Raw genomic sequence first — 16871 nt, forward strand, 5'->3', positions numbered from 1 at the left:
CATTAAAATTATTTTTGAGTGAAACTAGGTAGACCAGTGATCTAACAATATAACATGCACTTTTGTTTATCTTGGCAATTCAAATACATACCATGTGTACCAACGGGTTCCTTAATTCGACCATGCCGACCATATTTTGTCCATAATTCCACAGGCTGCAGTGTTCACCATGAATTCAGTTCAATGTTGTCCCGACTCCAAATGATAAAGCATTTTTAAGTAACAAGAGAGCATACAAAATATGTATCTATACATTGAAGCAATTAAGATTGTGCTCAGCATTCATTTTGAATGGATTGTAGAGAAGAGTTTTGTGTTGCTCCCCCTACCTTGAACCATCTAACATCTTCAGGATTGTGAAACATGAATCGCACCAATGCTTTAACTTTTGAGACTCGCTGAGGATAACTGAAGAGGAAATAAAACATGTCAATTATCGAAGTAATACATCATATACTACATTGTGGACTGACCACTGCACTCAATAAATTTTGTCAGTTTGCCTTGGGAAGAAGCCAAAATTAAGGCCATGTTCTACCTTATTTAATAATCAATAAAAAATACCACTTCTTCAAACATAGAGTTTCTTTCACAAACTATACACAACTTCATCCAGCTTATGCCAATTTCTAATTAAAATATTAGCCAAGATTTACAAATAAAATAAACTTTTCTACAAATCTAAATATGAAAGATGTGATTAGGAGAGCAGAAGAAAGATTGAAAATTGTGACTATGTTCTTTGTCTATTTTCTAGAAGATTCTTTGATTACTGGATACCCTTAGTATGGGGAGTAACTGGGTATTTATATGACATACTATAGAATGAAGCAACTTGGCTTATTGATTGTGATCCTTTAAGATTTCTAAAATTACAAGAGAAGGTGTTAAACAGGGCTTTTTGGAATATGGAAACATTTGTTTTTAGGGCATTGTATTGAAAGCTTGAGCCGACTCCTTGTGATGTCAGTCATCATAAGTATGATGCTCAAATGGCTTCAGGTACCGAGTGTTCTAGCATTGGTCATTAACCTCATTTTCTTTGAAATTGTTTGGTGAAGTTTTGCACATGAAATTAATTTAACCCTAGCTTACCTAGATGCTAGGGTTCTAATTTCTGCAAACCTGGCAGAAGATTTATTCTTCCAATTGGACATAGGGTTATTCAGCGTAAATTAATTCAATTGGGAAACACCTTTTTTCTTTGTAAAAAGAATGACCATCAAAGAAAAAATTGTCCTATTTCAAAGTAAAAATGTAATGGCCTAACCCTAGAATTCTCATACATTCTAAAGACTCAATTTTTTGTCAAGAACAGGATAAAATGCAGGCAAGGTAAGCACATACTTTAAAGAACTGCAGCTTCTGTTGAGCAGTCTGAACAAAATCATATTATATTTATGGGGAGTCTAAAAGGCAAACACCTACCTTAGAAAAACACACTTTTAAGAGGAATCTAAGAATAAAATAAGCTGCATGAAATGTGATGATAATGAAGAAAATTAGAAGAATAATAAACTCATAGAGATAGATGAGATATAAAAGAGGAAACCCTCTAAATCTAACATCATAACACAGAATCTGGTCAAAATAGTTAAAGAGGAAAAAATGGTGAGTTACTTTGAAACAATACATAAGGATGCCAAATCCTCTCCTCTTCTGCCCCATAAATGAAGATAAATTCTGTTGGTTGAAATGTCAAAGGCCTTGGTCGATTGTTACTCATTTAAACATTTTGCAACTCAAGAGACAATTTGGGTTTAATATGTTTTAGCAAGTAAAGATTGCTAGCTTTTCTTTGGAGTGTACTCTGGAATTTATTTTGAAAAATGTCATCTTTTCTAAATATATATTATACAAAGAAAAGGGGGTATGCTATTTTGTTGTCTTGGGTTGTTGACATTGGCTGCTCCCCATGTAACAGAGCCATGTGGGTCATTATTGAGGTGTCAAGGTTATAAATTTGGGATCTGTTCTTTATATTTTGGTAATGGCTATTATAGAGAATAGATAGAGCATAGAGGAGAGGAGTCAATTAGCCTCTAACCTTCCTAAAGTTCCTTGGATTCTTGATGGGCCAGAGGTGTGGAATTTGTTAACCTATAAACTTCCTAAAGTTCCTTGGATTCTGGTGAGGACATCAATATGATAGAAAAAAAAAGATAAATCTTGTTGTAACAGAATGCACTTACTTTTTAGACTAAAATGAAAAGGGTCCTTCGCTTGTCTGACCCTCTTGAACATAATGAAAAAGGCTGTAGGTATATCAAGCTTACTTGGTGTAGTAATAAAAAAGGGATATAAAAGGTTGTAATCCAGATTAGATAGGTCCTTTTAGGAGCTTCTTTTATGCTTGATCATAAGTTGATAACAATGTAGTAAGAGTGTCACCATGCACAGTATAAATAATAGCTTACAAAAAAAATTATGGAGATTTGGGGGGATGAAAAAACACATCCTGAAGAAAATATTGAGTAATTCAGATTGAATTGTCAGTCTTATAAAGGAACTTGAAAAAACAGTATTTGTAGTTTGAACATTATTAATTTATTTGGGCAATGAAAGATGTAGAATCTTTGAGGAATAAATGGTGAGACTCGAACAGAAATTACAATATAATCCAATTATAGCTTACTCTAAGGTTTCCTGGCCTTTGCTAAACGTATGTAAAGATGCCATAAGAACTATATTTCTCAAAGAGAAAAAATTAGATCCAAACTTCATCTGGATCAAATGTGGTGCTAAAAGGACTGAAGAATTTTTCAGCTTGCCAAGACCTGAATTTATCTAGGATCATATAAGGCCAATTGATATTGCAGGGAATTCAACTGATAAAATTGATGAAATGAGAACAACATTCATCTCTTTTTCTAGGAATTTGTTCACCTGTAGATGTGACAATTATAAAGCCGAGAAACCTAGACTTACTTAAAGCAGATTTATTTCCACGAATTAAAACAAATCTGGTGCCTCTAATCTTGAAAGAGGCATTTCTTTAGGATGAAATTTGGTCTATTGTGCAATCCCTCAAGTATGGTAAATCCCCAGATATTGATGGTCTTCCTGTAGAGTTTTAAAAAGCCAAACTTAACTGGATATATGCTAAACTTCTGGGTTTCTATATGGAAACCATTCAACTACGTTCCCTCTGTAAAGAATTTAATAGAGAAATTATCAAATTCTTCCCCAAAGGTGGAGATGAATCTTTGATCAACCACTGGAAACCTTGAACTTTGCTGAATAAGTCTTATTATATTTAAGCTAAGGAATTAGCAGCAAGACTAACACATTATTCCTAAGATAATCTGCCCTGAATAGACAAGTTTTGTCAAAGGCAGATATATATTTATATTAGAATGATATTGTAGTATTTACCCATAATGGTCGTTTAAGTCGCCTAAGGCATAGTTCAGAATATCATTATTGACAACTATTGCCGAGGGCAAAAAAAAATGGGTAAATATCAGAGATAAAAACATTTCAGGGAATTTCTCTGGAACTTAAAAAATCGCTTAAATTTACTTAGAAATGCACGTTTTTTGCGAAATTCTATAAGGAAATGCATCTAATGAGTTAGTAAATGAGTAAACAAACCAAACAAGCTGATCTAGATATATATAAATGCAAATATGTAACAAAATCGCATAATCATGTGGAATGTTGATGGCTGGAGCCCATAGTCTGATAGTCTGATCTCTGAAGCAAACTAAAAATAGCAAATTGTCTTTGTAAAAGTACAAGCAAATACAAACGGCAAGTACAATATCAAACATTCCAAATGATGACCTTTCTCCTCCAAAACCTTTCTAACCTCTCCAAACCTCAATTGGCGCACCAAAAGAGCGATTTGGCCCTATGCTGGGCTGTCTTGTATTAACTGTTATGCAGACCTCAGCTGCATGATAAGTTCCTTACTTATCGCGATAAATAGCCGATATATTGGCAGTAAACCTGTGACTTCTCAGCACTAATTTGAAAGATATCAACGCAATAATGTAGTTTCTTGGGAGCAGAAACTATTACGAGGTAATTGGTAAATACTTGCTTGTTATTAACAGAGACCGAAAGGTCAATTTATACAAAAGAATGAGACGATGTTTCCTTAGGAAACGATCGTAAAGAATAGAAACATTCTATTCCAGAGAAAGCAAAAAACGAAAGCAAACTAAAGCTAAAGATATTTACAAGATAACCATTAACTAATAATAGACATCTTATCTATTATTGTAATACCCTCCTTTAATGGTTAATCTATCTAACACACCAAGCTGTCCTCTGAATTTGACAAACTTATCAGGACCAAGAGGCTTGGTGAGAATGTCTGCAGTTTGATCTGTGGTAGGAACATACTGCAGATCTATAGTCCCGTCTTCAACCAGCTGTCGTATGTAATGACAATGAACATCCACATGCTTGGTTCGTTCATGGAAGACTGGATTCCGTGCTAACTTGATAACGCCTTCGTTATCAACAAACGGAGTAGTCGGTCCTGCTGGTGACATCTGCATATCCCCAAGCATCCGACGAAGCCAGACAGTTTCACATCCTGCCTTAACAGTCCCTCTGTATTCAGCCTCTGTAGAAGAGAGAGAAACTGCCTGCTGCTTCTTGCTGGTCCATGTGACTGCACCGGATCCCAAACTGAACACATATCCAGATGTTGACTTTTTATCATCAACAGAGCCTGCCCAATCTGAATCTGTGAACCCTCTAAGTTTAGGATTAGAACTCCGAGAATACTTAAGTCCATAATCAGAAGTGCCCTTCACATAACGAAGCACACGCTTTGCTGCCATCCAATGATCAGCCTTAGGAGCTGTCATAAAGCGTGAAATATAGCTGACTGCGAAGCTAATATCAGGCCTAGTAGCAGATAGGTAGATGAGGCTGCCTACTAGTTGCCTATACGTAGTATCATCAACGGAAGGAGAATCAGACTTGGCTGATAACTTGAGACCTTTCTCCATACGTGTAGATGCAGGTTTGCAATCCTACATTCGGAATTTTTCTAACAAGGCCCTGGCATATTTGGACTGAGAGATGAATATACCAGAAGACTGTTGCCAAACTTCAACACCTAAGCAATAATGCATGAGCCCAAGGTCAGTCATATCAAAAGACTGGCATAAGTGTTGTTTGATTCCCTAAATCAAAGATGCCGAACTGCCAGTGATGATCAAATCATCCACATAGATAACCAGAAGGATGATGTCACTGTCAGTAGTCTCAATGTACAGATTTGAGTCTGAAGAACTCCTCTTGAAGCCTTGATCACTGATGTACGTATCAATCTTGATGTACCATGCCCGAGGGGCCTGCTTCAAACCGTAGAGAGCTTTTACCAATCTGAGAACCTGATGGTCTTTACCAGCAACCTTGAAACCAGGAGGCTGCGTCATGTAGACCTCTTCATGGAGATCACCATTCAGGAAAGCACTCTTTACGTTCATCTGATGGACCTTCTAGCCAAACTGTGCTGCCATGGCTAGGACTAATCTGATGGTGCTCATCTTTGCAGTAGGAGCAAAGGTCTCCTCATAATCAATGCCCTGACGCTGAGAAAAGCCCTTTGCCACTAAACGAGCTTTGTACTTATCCAAAGTACCATCTGATTTGTATTTGATTTTGTAGACCCATTTGCAGCTAATGGGTTTCTTCCCTGGGGGAAGATCAGAAAGGACCCAAGCGTTGTTCTTCAGCAGGCTCTGATGTTCAGATTGCATGGCCTGTTCCCACTCTGGAATTCCGTTAGCCTCGGAATATGTTTGAGGTTCAAACACACTGTGAATGTTGGCCATAAGAGCAAAGTTAACAAAATTTGTAGTTTTGCTCTTTTTTCGAGCAGTTCTCCCATCAATGAGCTCATCATCATGAAGATCAGCAAGTGTCTTAGACCACCACTTAGGCCGGAGAGGAGAATGACCAACAGTAGTACTAGGAGATGCTTGATCAGCAGGATCCTCATCAAAAGAATCTGGATCAAACTCAGGTGAAGCATCTTCAAAACGAGGTGATCCTGCAGGAGAAGCCGGAGGTGTCTGTACAGGTATCACTGGCAAGACTGGAGCTGTAGGAGCTACTGGAGCCCTCCCATCAGGTGGACCTAATGGAAGCCAAACTCCCAAATCATGAACCTGCATAGGCTGGTCTGTTGGATCAGGAACAGGAGAAACAGGCATGAATGGTCCTCGCTGCTCATCAAAGACTACATCGCGGCTGTATATGAAACGAGATGTCTCAACATCAATAAGGCGGTAGGCTTTGTGAAGACTGCTATATCCAACAAGCATCAGTTTCTGACTCTTGGCATCCAACTTGGTGCGTGAAGCATCACGGATCCAAACAAAAGCAAGAGAGCCAAAAACCTTCAGGTGATTGATTCTGGGCTTGCGACCTGACCAGGCCTCTTCCGGAGTTTTACCTTTGACCGCTACTATGGGTGACCGGTTCAACAGATAAACTGCAGTATTAACTGCTTCTGCCCAAAAACGCTTCGAAACATGTCTGTGTTCAAGCATGGAACGAGCCATCTCGGTGATTGTCCTGTTCCGACGTTCAACTACACTGTTTTGTTGTGGCGTGTGGGGTGTGGTGAACTGGCGTTGGATGCCATGTGTATCCAAGAAGCTGGAGAAAACATTAGAACGAAATTCCCCCCCATTGTCTGATCTAAGACTAATAATAGATTTCCCAGACTCTTTTTCAACTAAGGGTTTAAACTTCTGAAATACAGTAAATGCATCGGATTTCTTTTCAAGGAAATACACCCACATTTTTCTACTGAAATCATCTACAAACAACAGAAAATACCTGGACCCAAGAACAGGAGGAGTGGCCATAGGGCCGCAGATATCAGCATGAACAAGCTGAAGTACTTGAGAAGCTCGCCAAGAATCGCCACTGGGGAAAGGTGTGCGATGTTGCTTCCCAGCTTGACATGCGTCACAAACTCCAAGGTGTTGGGTTTGAATCTCTGGCAAACCAAGAACAAGCTCATCCCGAGCAAGTTGTGAGAGATAATGCACATTTAAGTGCCCATATCGCTGATGCCAAAGTGTGCTGATGGAAGATTGCCGAGCAGCCATAGCTAAGTCCTGAGAATCACCAGAATCAGTAAGTCTGAAAAGACCATGATCCTCAAGACCAATTGCAACAGTAGACTTAGTCGCCTGATCAGTGATGGTGCATTGATGTGAACTGAAGGTGACTGCCAAGTGTGGAGAATGTCGCAGCAACTGACTGACCGAGAGTAGATTTAGTTCCATCCCTGGAACGTAGTACACATCAAGGAATATGAGCTTCCTCCCAACAGACTGAATTTGAATGTTGCCTTTACCAACAACCGTGTACTCTTCTCCACCACCAAAGATAACAGAATTTGAATAAGACTGGTAGTCAGTAAACCAGTCTCTTCGGTGAGTGAAATGTCGAGAGGCACCTGAATCAATGTACCAGGCAGAGGACTGCACATGATCTGCGGGTCTTTTAGCCATGAAGGCGTAAAAGGCAGATTTTGCCTGCTCAGTGTGCTCTGCATTGTTTGTTTTGGGTTGCGAACCTGATTGCTTAGACTGGGCAGCTAAGCGTTTCCGACATGCAACCTTCATGTGACCATACTTGTGGCAATAGTTACATTGAATGTTCTTCTTTTTGGTACCATCGGATGCCGGAGCAGAAGACTTCTGCTGAGATGGTTGCTGAAACTTGCCCTTATCCTTCTGAAAGGATTTCGCAGCAAAGGCTTGCTCAGTGGAGGTGGAATTGGAGCTGGTACCGAACTGTTGTTTCCACTGATCTTGCTGAAGTAGCAAGGTGCAGAGATCAGTGAACTTTAGATCAATACTAGTGTATGTGATGTTGAGAGTCTCGATAAAATGCTCATAGGAATTTGGTAAACTTCGAAGAGTGATTACCACAATATCCTCTTCCTCCATCTTGCGACCGATGGCAAGTAACTGATCACGGATTTCCTGAATCCGATTCAGGTGTGCTTGGAGTGAGGTGCGCTCATCCATGACAATAGAAAACAGAGTGTTTTTCAGAAAGAAGGCTCTGCTCTTGTCGTAAGTCTCATGAAGACCTTTAAAATGTGTCCAGATTTCGGCCGCTGTCTTGCCGGATGGAATCTGAGAAAGCTGGTCATCAGCTACGGAGAGTTTGAGAAGCATTATTGCCTCTCGATTGTTCAGATCCCATGTATCTTGATCAGGAGCCGGAGAAGTCGGACGCTGCTTAACACCCAGAACAAGTTGATCGGTGTTTCGATATTCAAAGATTGCGATGATGCGCTGCTTCCAGGTTCCATAATTGCGACCATTGAATTTGAAATTATGCTCGAGCAGAATATTTGTCAGAGATGCCATGGCACGTTTTTCAATGAAAAATTGTGAAAATCTGTGAAGGCACATTCTTCGAGGCAAAAATACGGAAGACCCAGAAGAATCAGAGAATGACCCAAAAGAGAGCTCGAAAAACCCAAAAGGAATCTGCTATCGTTTTTTGAATCCGCTAGTTCAAAAATCGAGACACTCAGAAAAAACGGACGACAACCCAGTTGAGCTCTCAAAAAACCCACCAAGAATTTGCAAACAAAATATTTTTTCGACCCCAAAAATTAGGGTTTCGAAAAAAAAGGCCCTAGTTGAAAAAACTTCAGATTTCTTGATAAAAAATGGTCAAATCTGCTTCCCAGAGCACGATGACAGACTGAGACGGCTAAGAGCATGAAGATTTGATATAGAAACATGCAGATTTTCACCCCAAAAATGCGAGTCTGCTAGTCGCGCGGCTGTTAGAAACGATCTCAAAAAAAAAGAAAAAAGTCTTAGATAAAGATCTGAACCAAAACTGTCGATTCCGCGTCTTTGGTAGGAAGTACAAACCCTTGCAACTACAACATGAGTCTCCAAATCGCGTGGGTGCAGGCTGAAGACGCGAAAATGGAGTGTAAAAAAAAAAAAAAAATGCGATGTTAGGCAAAAGAAATCGCGATTTTTAGATACTAGCTGAGAATGGTACAAAACGACCACGATTTTCATGCAATTTGTAGACCCGAGTTGACAATTTCTCTAGACAGGAAAACCTAGGCGGGTTTTTGGAGAAAATAGTTGAAATAATTTTGGAAAAATTTAAACAAATAATTTCAAGAAGAAATTATAAATTTTAACAAAAAAATTTAAGCATTTAGCTCTGATACCATATTACGAGGTAATTGGTAAATACTTGCTTGTTAATAACAGAGACCGAAAGGTCAATTTATACAAAAGAATGAGACGATGTTTCCTTAGGAAACGATCGTAAAGAATAGAAACATTCTATTCCAGAGAAAGCAAAAAACGAAAGCAAACTAAAGCTAAAGATATTTACAAGATAACCATTAACTAATAATAGACGTCTTATCTATTATTGTAATAAATTTACTCCCGAAAATAATTTTTCATGAAAAATCATAAAATATCTAATTAGCTTTTAGTTTGCTTTTTCTAGAATAGAATGTTTCTATTCTTTACGATCATTTCCTAAGGAAACATCGTCTCATTCTTTTGTATAAATTGACCTTTCGGTCTCTGTTAATATCAAGCAAGTATTTACCGATTACTTCCGTAATAAACCCTCCATCCTTGATTTTTTTGTGGAAAAAACTTAAGCAAACCCTATGTCCATAATTTTTTGTAGAAAAGAAAAATCAGAAAACCCTCCATCCATGAGCAAATGCAGAAATCTTCTAATGTGGCAAACAAAACCTCCAAAAATGTGGTTTCTAAAACTGAAAAGCCTCGTGCTTGGGAGAAAAACCTTTGAATTCTGCAAAGAAAACTTTTGAGATCTTCAAAGAATTGCAATTGAAAGATCCTTGTTTTGAAATCTTTGAGTTTTATTAAAATTCGGAAAAATACTTTCAAATTTTTCCTAGGATTCTACACATTTTTTTAATAAAAAATTGTTAAATTTTTTTTGAATTCAATTCTAGGTATAAAATTACAAAGCCTAACCTCCGAAATCTTCAAATAATTGGAATTGAAAGAACCATGTTTTGAAACCTTGAGTTTATTAAAAAATAAAAAATAAATCATATAAAATATTCTAGGATTCTACACTTTTTTTTATCAAAAAAAAGTTAAAAACTTTTGGAATTCAATTCCAAGTATAAAATTAAAAAAACTAACCTGTGGGCATTGATACCATGAAATAATAATTGATTGATATTCAATAAGAATTCTGAATTTGCAAAGGATGAAGGCTCCTCCTTAAATAAGCAAATACAAAAATGATGTTTCTAAAAGAAACAATCAGTAATTGACAACCAAAATAAAAATATACTAAACTATCTAACTGATTAGATACATTAAGTGAACATATACATTAGGTCATAGATTAAAATATCGCCAATATCTATGCGATAAGACAAAATATCACAATAAGTTTCTATTACAATAATAGAGAAGAGGTCTATTATTAGTTAATGGTTATCTTGTAAATATCTTTAGCTTTAGTTTGCTTTCGTTTTTTGCTTTCTCTGGAATAGAATGTTTCTATTCTTTACGATCGTTTCCTAAGGAAACATCGTCTCATTCTTTTGTATAAATTGACCTTTCGGTCTCTGTTAATAACAAGCAAGTATTTACCAATTACCTCGTAATATGGTATCAGAGCTAAATACTTAAATTTTTTCGGAAAAATTTATTTCTTCTTGAAATTATTTGTTTAAATTTTTCACAAATTATTTCAGCTAAATTCTCCAAAACCCACCTAGGGTTTTCTGCTTGGAGAAATTCCCAAATTACGGGTCTGCAAATTGCATGAAAATCGTGGTCGTTTTGTACCATTCTCAACTGGTATCTGAAAATCACAATTTCTTTTGCCTAACATCTTCTGCAAATTGCGTTTTTTTTTATTGGTATTTTTTACCGCGGATTGTCTGGTCCTTCAGACTCACGGCTCTGTGTTTGGTGAAAATTGTGGCTTCTCTCTTCAGCAAGCTCACATGGTATCAGTCGCGGCTCTATGTTTTTTTCACAAACCTTTGCAAATCCGCCATCATTTGGAGATTCTTGGTGGGTTTTTCGAGAGCTCAACTGGGTTGTCGTCCGTTTTTTCTGGGTGCCTCGATTTTTGTGCCTCGATTTTCGAGCTAGCGGATTCAGAAAACGACAGCAAATTTCTTCTAGGTCATTCTCTGATTCCTCTGGGTCTTCCGTATTTTTGCCTCAAAGAACGTGCCTTCACAGATTTTCACAATTTTTCATTGAAAAACGTGCCATGGCATCTCTAACAAATATTCTGCTCAAGCATAATTCCAAATTCAATGGTCGCAATTATGGAACTTGGAAGCAGCGCATCATCGCAATCTTCGAATATCGAAACACCAATCAACTTGTTCTGGGTGTTAAGCAACGTCCGACTTCTCCGGGTCCTGATCAAGATACATGGGATCTGAACAATCGAGAGGCAGTAATGCTTCTCAAACTATCCGTAGCTGATGACCAGCTTTCTCAGATTCCATTCAGCAAGACAGCGGTCGAAATCTGGACACATCTCAAAGGTCTTCATGAGACTTCCAACAAGAGCAGAGCCTTCTTTCTGAAAAACACTCTGTTTTCTATTGTCATGGATGAGCGCACCTCGCTCCAGGCACACCTGAATCAGATTCAGGAAATCCGTGATCAGTTACTTGCCATCGGTCGCAAGATGGAGGAAGAGGATATTGTGGTAATCACTCTTCGGAGTTTACCAAATTGCTATGAGCATTTTATCGAGACTCTCAACATCACATCTACTGGTGTTAATCTAAAGTTCACTGATCTCTGCACCCTGCTACTTCAGCAAGATCGGTGGAAACAACAGTTCGGTACCAGCTCCAATTCCACCTCCACTGAGCAAGCCTTTGCTGTGAAATCCTTTCAGAAGGATAAGGGCAAGTTTCAGCAACCATCTCAGCAGAAGTCTTCTGCTCCAGCATCTGATGGTACCAAAAAGAAGAACATTCAATGCAACTATTGCCACAAGTATGGTCACATGAAGGTTGCATGTCGAAAACGCTTAGCTGCCCAATCTAAGCAATTGGGTTCGCAACCCAAAGCAAACAGTGCAGAGCACACTGAGCAGGCGGAATCTGCCTTTTACGCCTTCATGGCTAAAAGACCCGCAGATCATGTGCAGTCATCTGCCTGGTACATTGATTCAGGTGCCTCTCGACATTTCACTCACCACAGAGACTGATTTACTGACTACCAGCCTTATTCAGATTCTGTTATCTTTGGTGGTGGAGAAGAGTACACGGTTGTTGGTAAAGGCAACATTCAAATTCAGTCTGTTGGGAGGAAGCTCATATTCCTTGATGTGTACTATGTTCTAGGGATGGAACTAAATCTACTCTCGGTCAGTCAGTTGTTGCGACATTCTCCACACTTGGCAGTCACCTTCAGTTCACATCAGTGCACCATCACTGATCGGGTGACTAAGTCTACTGTTGTAGCTGGTCTTGAGGATCATGGTCTTTTCAGACTTATTGATTTTGGTGATTCTCAGGACTTAGCTATGGCTGCTCGGCGATCTTCCATCAACACACTTTGGCATCAGCAATATGGGCACTTAAATGTGCATTATCTCTCACAACTTGCTCGGGATGAGATTGTTCTTGGTTTGCCAGAGATTCAAACCCAACACCTTGGAGTTTGTGACGCATGTCAGGCTGGGAAGCAACATCGCACACCTTTCCCCAATGGCAATTCTTGGCGAGCTTCTCAAGTACTTCAGCTTGTTCATGCTAATATCTGCGGCCCTATGGCCACTCCTTCTGTTCTTGGGTACAGGTATTTTTTGTTGTTTGTAGATGATTTCAGTAGAAAAATGTGAGTGTATTTCCTTAAAAAGAAATCCGATGCATTTACTATATTTCAGAAGTTTAAACCCTTAGTTGAAAAAGAGTTTGGGAAATCTATTATTACTCTTAGATCAGACAATGGGGGGGAATTTTGTTCTAATGTTTTCTCCAGCTTCTTGGATACAAATGGCATCCAACGCCAGTTCACCACACCCCACACGCCACAACAGAACAGTGTAGTTGAACGTCAGAACAGGACAATCACCGAGATGGCTCATTCCATGCTCGAACACAGACATGTTCCGAAGCGTTTTTGGGCAGAAGCAGTTAACACTGCAGTTTATCTGTTGAACCGGTCACCCACAGTGGTGGTCAAAGGTAAAACTCCGGAAGAGGCCTAGTCAGGTCGCAAGCCCAGAATCAGTCACCTGAAGGTTTTTGGCTCTCTTGCTTTTGTTTGGATCCCTGATGCTTCACGCACCAAGTTGGATGCCAAGAGTCAGAAACTGATGCTTGTTGGATATAGCAGTCTTCACAAAGCCTACCGCCTTATTGATGTTGAGACATCTCGTCTCATATACAGCCGCGATGTAGTCTTTGATGAGCAGCGAGGACCATTCATGCCTGTTTCTCCTGTTCTTGATCCAGCAGACTAGCCTATGCAGGTTCATGATTTGGGAGTTTGGCTTCCATTAGGTCTACCTGATGGGAGGGCTCCAGTAGCTACTACAGCTCCAGTCCTGCCAGTGATACCTGTACAGACACCTCCGGCTTCTCCTGCAGGATCACCTCGTTTTGAAGATGCTTCACCTGAGTTTGATCCAAATTCTTTTGATGAGGATCCTGCTGATCAAGCATCTCCTAGTACTACTGTTGGTCATTCTCCTCTCCGGCCTAAGTGGTGGTCTAAGACACTTGCTGATCTTCATGATGATGAGCTCATTGATGGGAGAATTGCTCGAAAAAAGAGCAAAACTACAAATTTTGTTAACTTTGCTCTTATGGCCAACATTCACAGTGTGTTTGAACCTCAAACATATTCCGAGGCTAAAGGAATTCCAGAGTGGGAACAGGCCATGCAATCTGAACACCAGAGCCTGCTGAAGAACAACACTTGGGTCCTTTCTGATCTTCCCCCAGGGAAGAAACCCATTAGCTACAAATGGGTCTACAAAATCAAATACAAATCATATGGTACTTTGGATAAGTACAAAGCTCGTTTAGTGGCAAAGGGCTTTTCTCAGCGTCAGGGCATTGATTATGAGGAGACCTTTGCTCCTACTGCAAAGATGAGCACCATCAGATTAGTCCTAGCCATGGCAGCACAGTTTGGCTGGAAGGTCCATCAGATGAACGTAAAGAGTGCTTTCCTGAATGGTGATCTCCATGAAGAGGTCTACATGACGCAGCCTCCTGGTTTCAAGGTTGCTGGTAAAGACCATCAGGTTCTCAGATTGGTAAAAGCTCTCTACGGTTTGAAGCAGGCCCCTCGGGCATGGTACATCAAGATTGATACGTACATCAGTGATCAAGGCTTCAAGAGGAGTTCTTCAGACTCAAATCTGTACATTGAGACTACTGACAGTGACATCATCCTTCTGGTTATCTATGTGGATGATTTGATCATCACTGGCAGTTCGGCATCTTTGATTTAGGGAATCAAACAACGCTTATGCCAGTCTTTTGATATGACTGACCTTGGGCTAATGCATTATTGCTTAGGTGTTGAAGTTTGCAACAGTCTTTTGGTATATTCATCTCTCAGTCCAAATATGCCAGGGCCTTGTTAGAAAAATTCCGAATGCAGGATTGCAAACCTGCATCTACACGTATGGAGAAAGGTCTCAAGTTATCAACCAAGTCTGATTCTCCTTCCGTTGATGATACTACGTATAGGCAACTAGTAGGCAGCCTCATCTACCTATCTGCTACTAGGCCTGATATCAGCTTCGCAGTCAGCTATATTTCACGCTTTATGACAGCTCCTAAGGCTGATCATTGGATAGCAGCAAAGCATGTGCTTCGTTATGTGAAGGGCACTTCTGATTATGGACTTAAGTATTCTCGGAGTTCTAATCCTAAACTTAGTGGGTTCACAGATTCAGATTGGGCAGGCTCTGTTGATGATAAAAAGTCAACATCTCGATATGTGTTCAGTTTGGGATCCGGTGCAGTCACATGGACCAGCAAGAAGCAGCAGGCAGTTTCTCTCTCTTCTACAGAGGCTGAATACAGAGGGACTGTTAAGGCAGGATGTGAAGCTATCTGGCTTCGTCGGATGCTTGGGGATATGCAGATGTCACCAGCAGGACCGACTACTCCGTTTGTTGATAACGAAGGTGTTATCAAGTTAGCACGGAATCCAGTCTTCCATGAATGAACCAAGCATGTGGATGTTCATTGTCATTACATACGACAGTTGGTTGAAGATGGGACTATAGATCTGCAGTATGTTCCTACCACAGATCAAACTGCAGACATTCTCACCAAGCCTCTTGGTCCTGATAAGTTTGTCAAATTCAGAGGACAGCTTGGTGTGTTAGATAGATTAACCATTAAAGGAGGGTATTACAATAATAGATAAGATGTCTATTATTAGTTAATGGTTATCTTGTAAAAATCTTTAGCTTTAGTTTGCTTTCGTTTTTTGCTTTCTCTGGAATAGAATATTTCTATTCTTTACGATCGTTTCCTAAGGAAACATCGTCTCATTCTTTTGTATAAATTGACCTTTCGGTCTCTGTTAATAACAAGCAAGTATTTACCAATTACCTCGTAATAAAATTAACATATTTTTCAGAAAAATTTACAATTTTGGAAAGATCTCAGAATTTTAAACAAAGTTGGTTCTTTGTGTTTTGATTTTAGAGGTCATATTAGGGGTCAATAATTCAATTTGCAAAAACTAGTCTATTTTAACAAAATGACTCCCTATGGCACAAATTAAAAAATCTTTTCAAAATTCTAACATTTTTGAAAACCTCTCTGATTTTTGATAGGGGTCACTTTTCTGTATTTTGAGTTTTGGATTCGAGTTCATATCATATAGATCCAATCTTTATGACTAGGTCAAAAATCAATTGAAAAAAATGGCATTTAATGAATAGCTTGCATTTAATTTTTACAATGAATCAATGCATGATGTGAGGTTTCATTTGGGTTACTTGCTGATTATTATCACTCTTAGAAATCAGATTTTTAAATCTAACTCTAGATTTTTAGATCTAACTCTAATTTTGCTTGTTTTGTTTGTTGTTTTGTTCGTTGCGAGCAAACGTTCAAGCGTAAACAAAAGGTACAACAAAGAAAAGATGCGTTGCAAGGATTACCGGGTATTTTGTTTGATCTCTAAAACCTTTAGATTTGGGATTAAAATTAAACCTCTCATGTGTTTGGCTTGAGGGTTTTACATGCTTTTATAAAACACATTTCAATTGATGCTCTTAATGGGAAATGAATGAACACAAATTTGCTTTCATACAAGTTTGTGTAAGTGAATGCTTGTGTTTAAACCTTAAGTAATTCTTGGTTCCAATATCAAATATCTCATTAAGTGATTGAGGGCATGGATTCATTCTTTGTTTACATAGGGAGTTGAATGCACCATTGTGTGGACTCACTCTATGTTTACTTAGAAAGTTAAATATTCCATTGTTCAACCCTTTTTCATTTGTGAGTAGTATTGACTAGCAGTCTTAGATTACTTGTAATTGATCTAGATTGCTATCTTGGGTTATTGGACTCGCTAATCCGTCGGCCCCTCATTTCCACCCCATGGTTGCAAGATCAGCGCCACATTAAGGGGGAGGGGTCTACAGGAAAGAAGCGTTAATTGCTCCACTAGGCAACCCTTTTGTGCTTTTTGGAACTCACTCATTTTCTAAGGTGCGGACTCACTTTGAGTTGGTGTGAAGAGTTAAATGTTCCACTTTTGGACTCACTTTGAGTTGGTGTGAAGAGTTAAATGTTCCACTTTTGGACTCACTTTGAGTTTGTGTGAAGGGTTAAATGTTCCACTTTTCGACTCGCTTCACATTCTCTTTAAGGG

General features: G+C 39.0%; 1 protein-coding gene across 8 annotated transcripts in view; it reads right to left on the reverse strand.

Moving 5' to 3' along the window:
• LOC149556326 (uncharacterized) overlaps window positions 1–16871 on the reverse strand; it is a 205906-nt gene that overhangs the window by 1955 nt on the left and 187080 nt on the right. For all 8 annotated transcript variants that reach the window (XM_089830577.1, XM_089830579.1, XM_089830583.1 and 5 more), the window contains 2 exons: window positions 330–408; window positions 92–155 (listed from right to left, as the gene is read on the reverse strand). In XM_089830577.1, coding sequence (XP_089686703.1) covers window positions 92–155; window positions 330–408 — 143 coding nt within the window. The remainder of the gene's footprint in view (window positions 1–91; window positions 156–329; window positions 409–16871) is intronic.

Source organism: Cupressus sempervirens, chromosome 5 (genome assembly GCF_028749045.1).
Source record: "Cupressus sempervirens isolate cs-2001-9-10 chromosome 5, ASM2874904v1, whole genome shotgun sequence".
Lineage (NCBI taxonomy): Eukaryota > Viridiplantae > Streptophyta > Pinopsida > Cupressales > Cupressaceae > Cupressus > Cupressus sempervirens.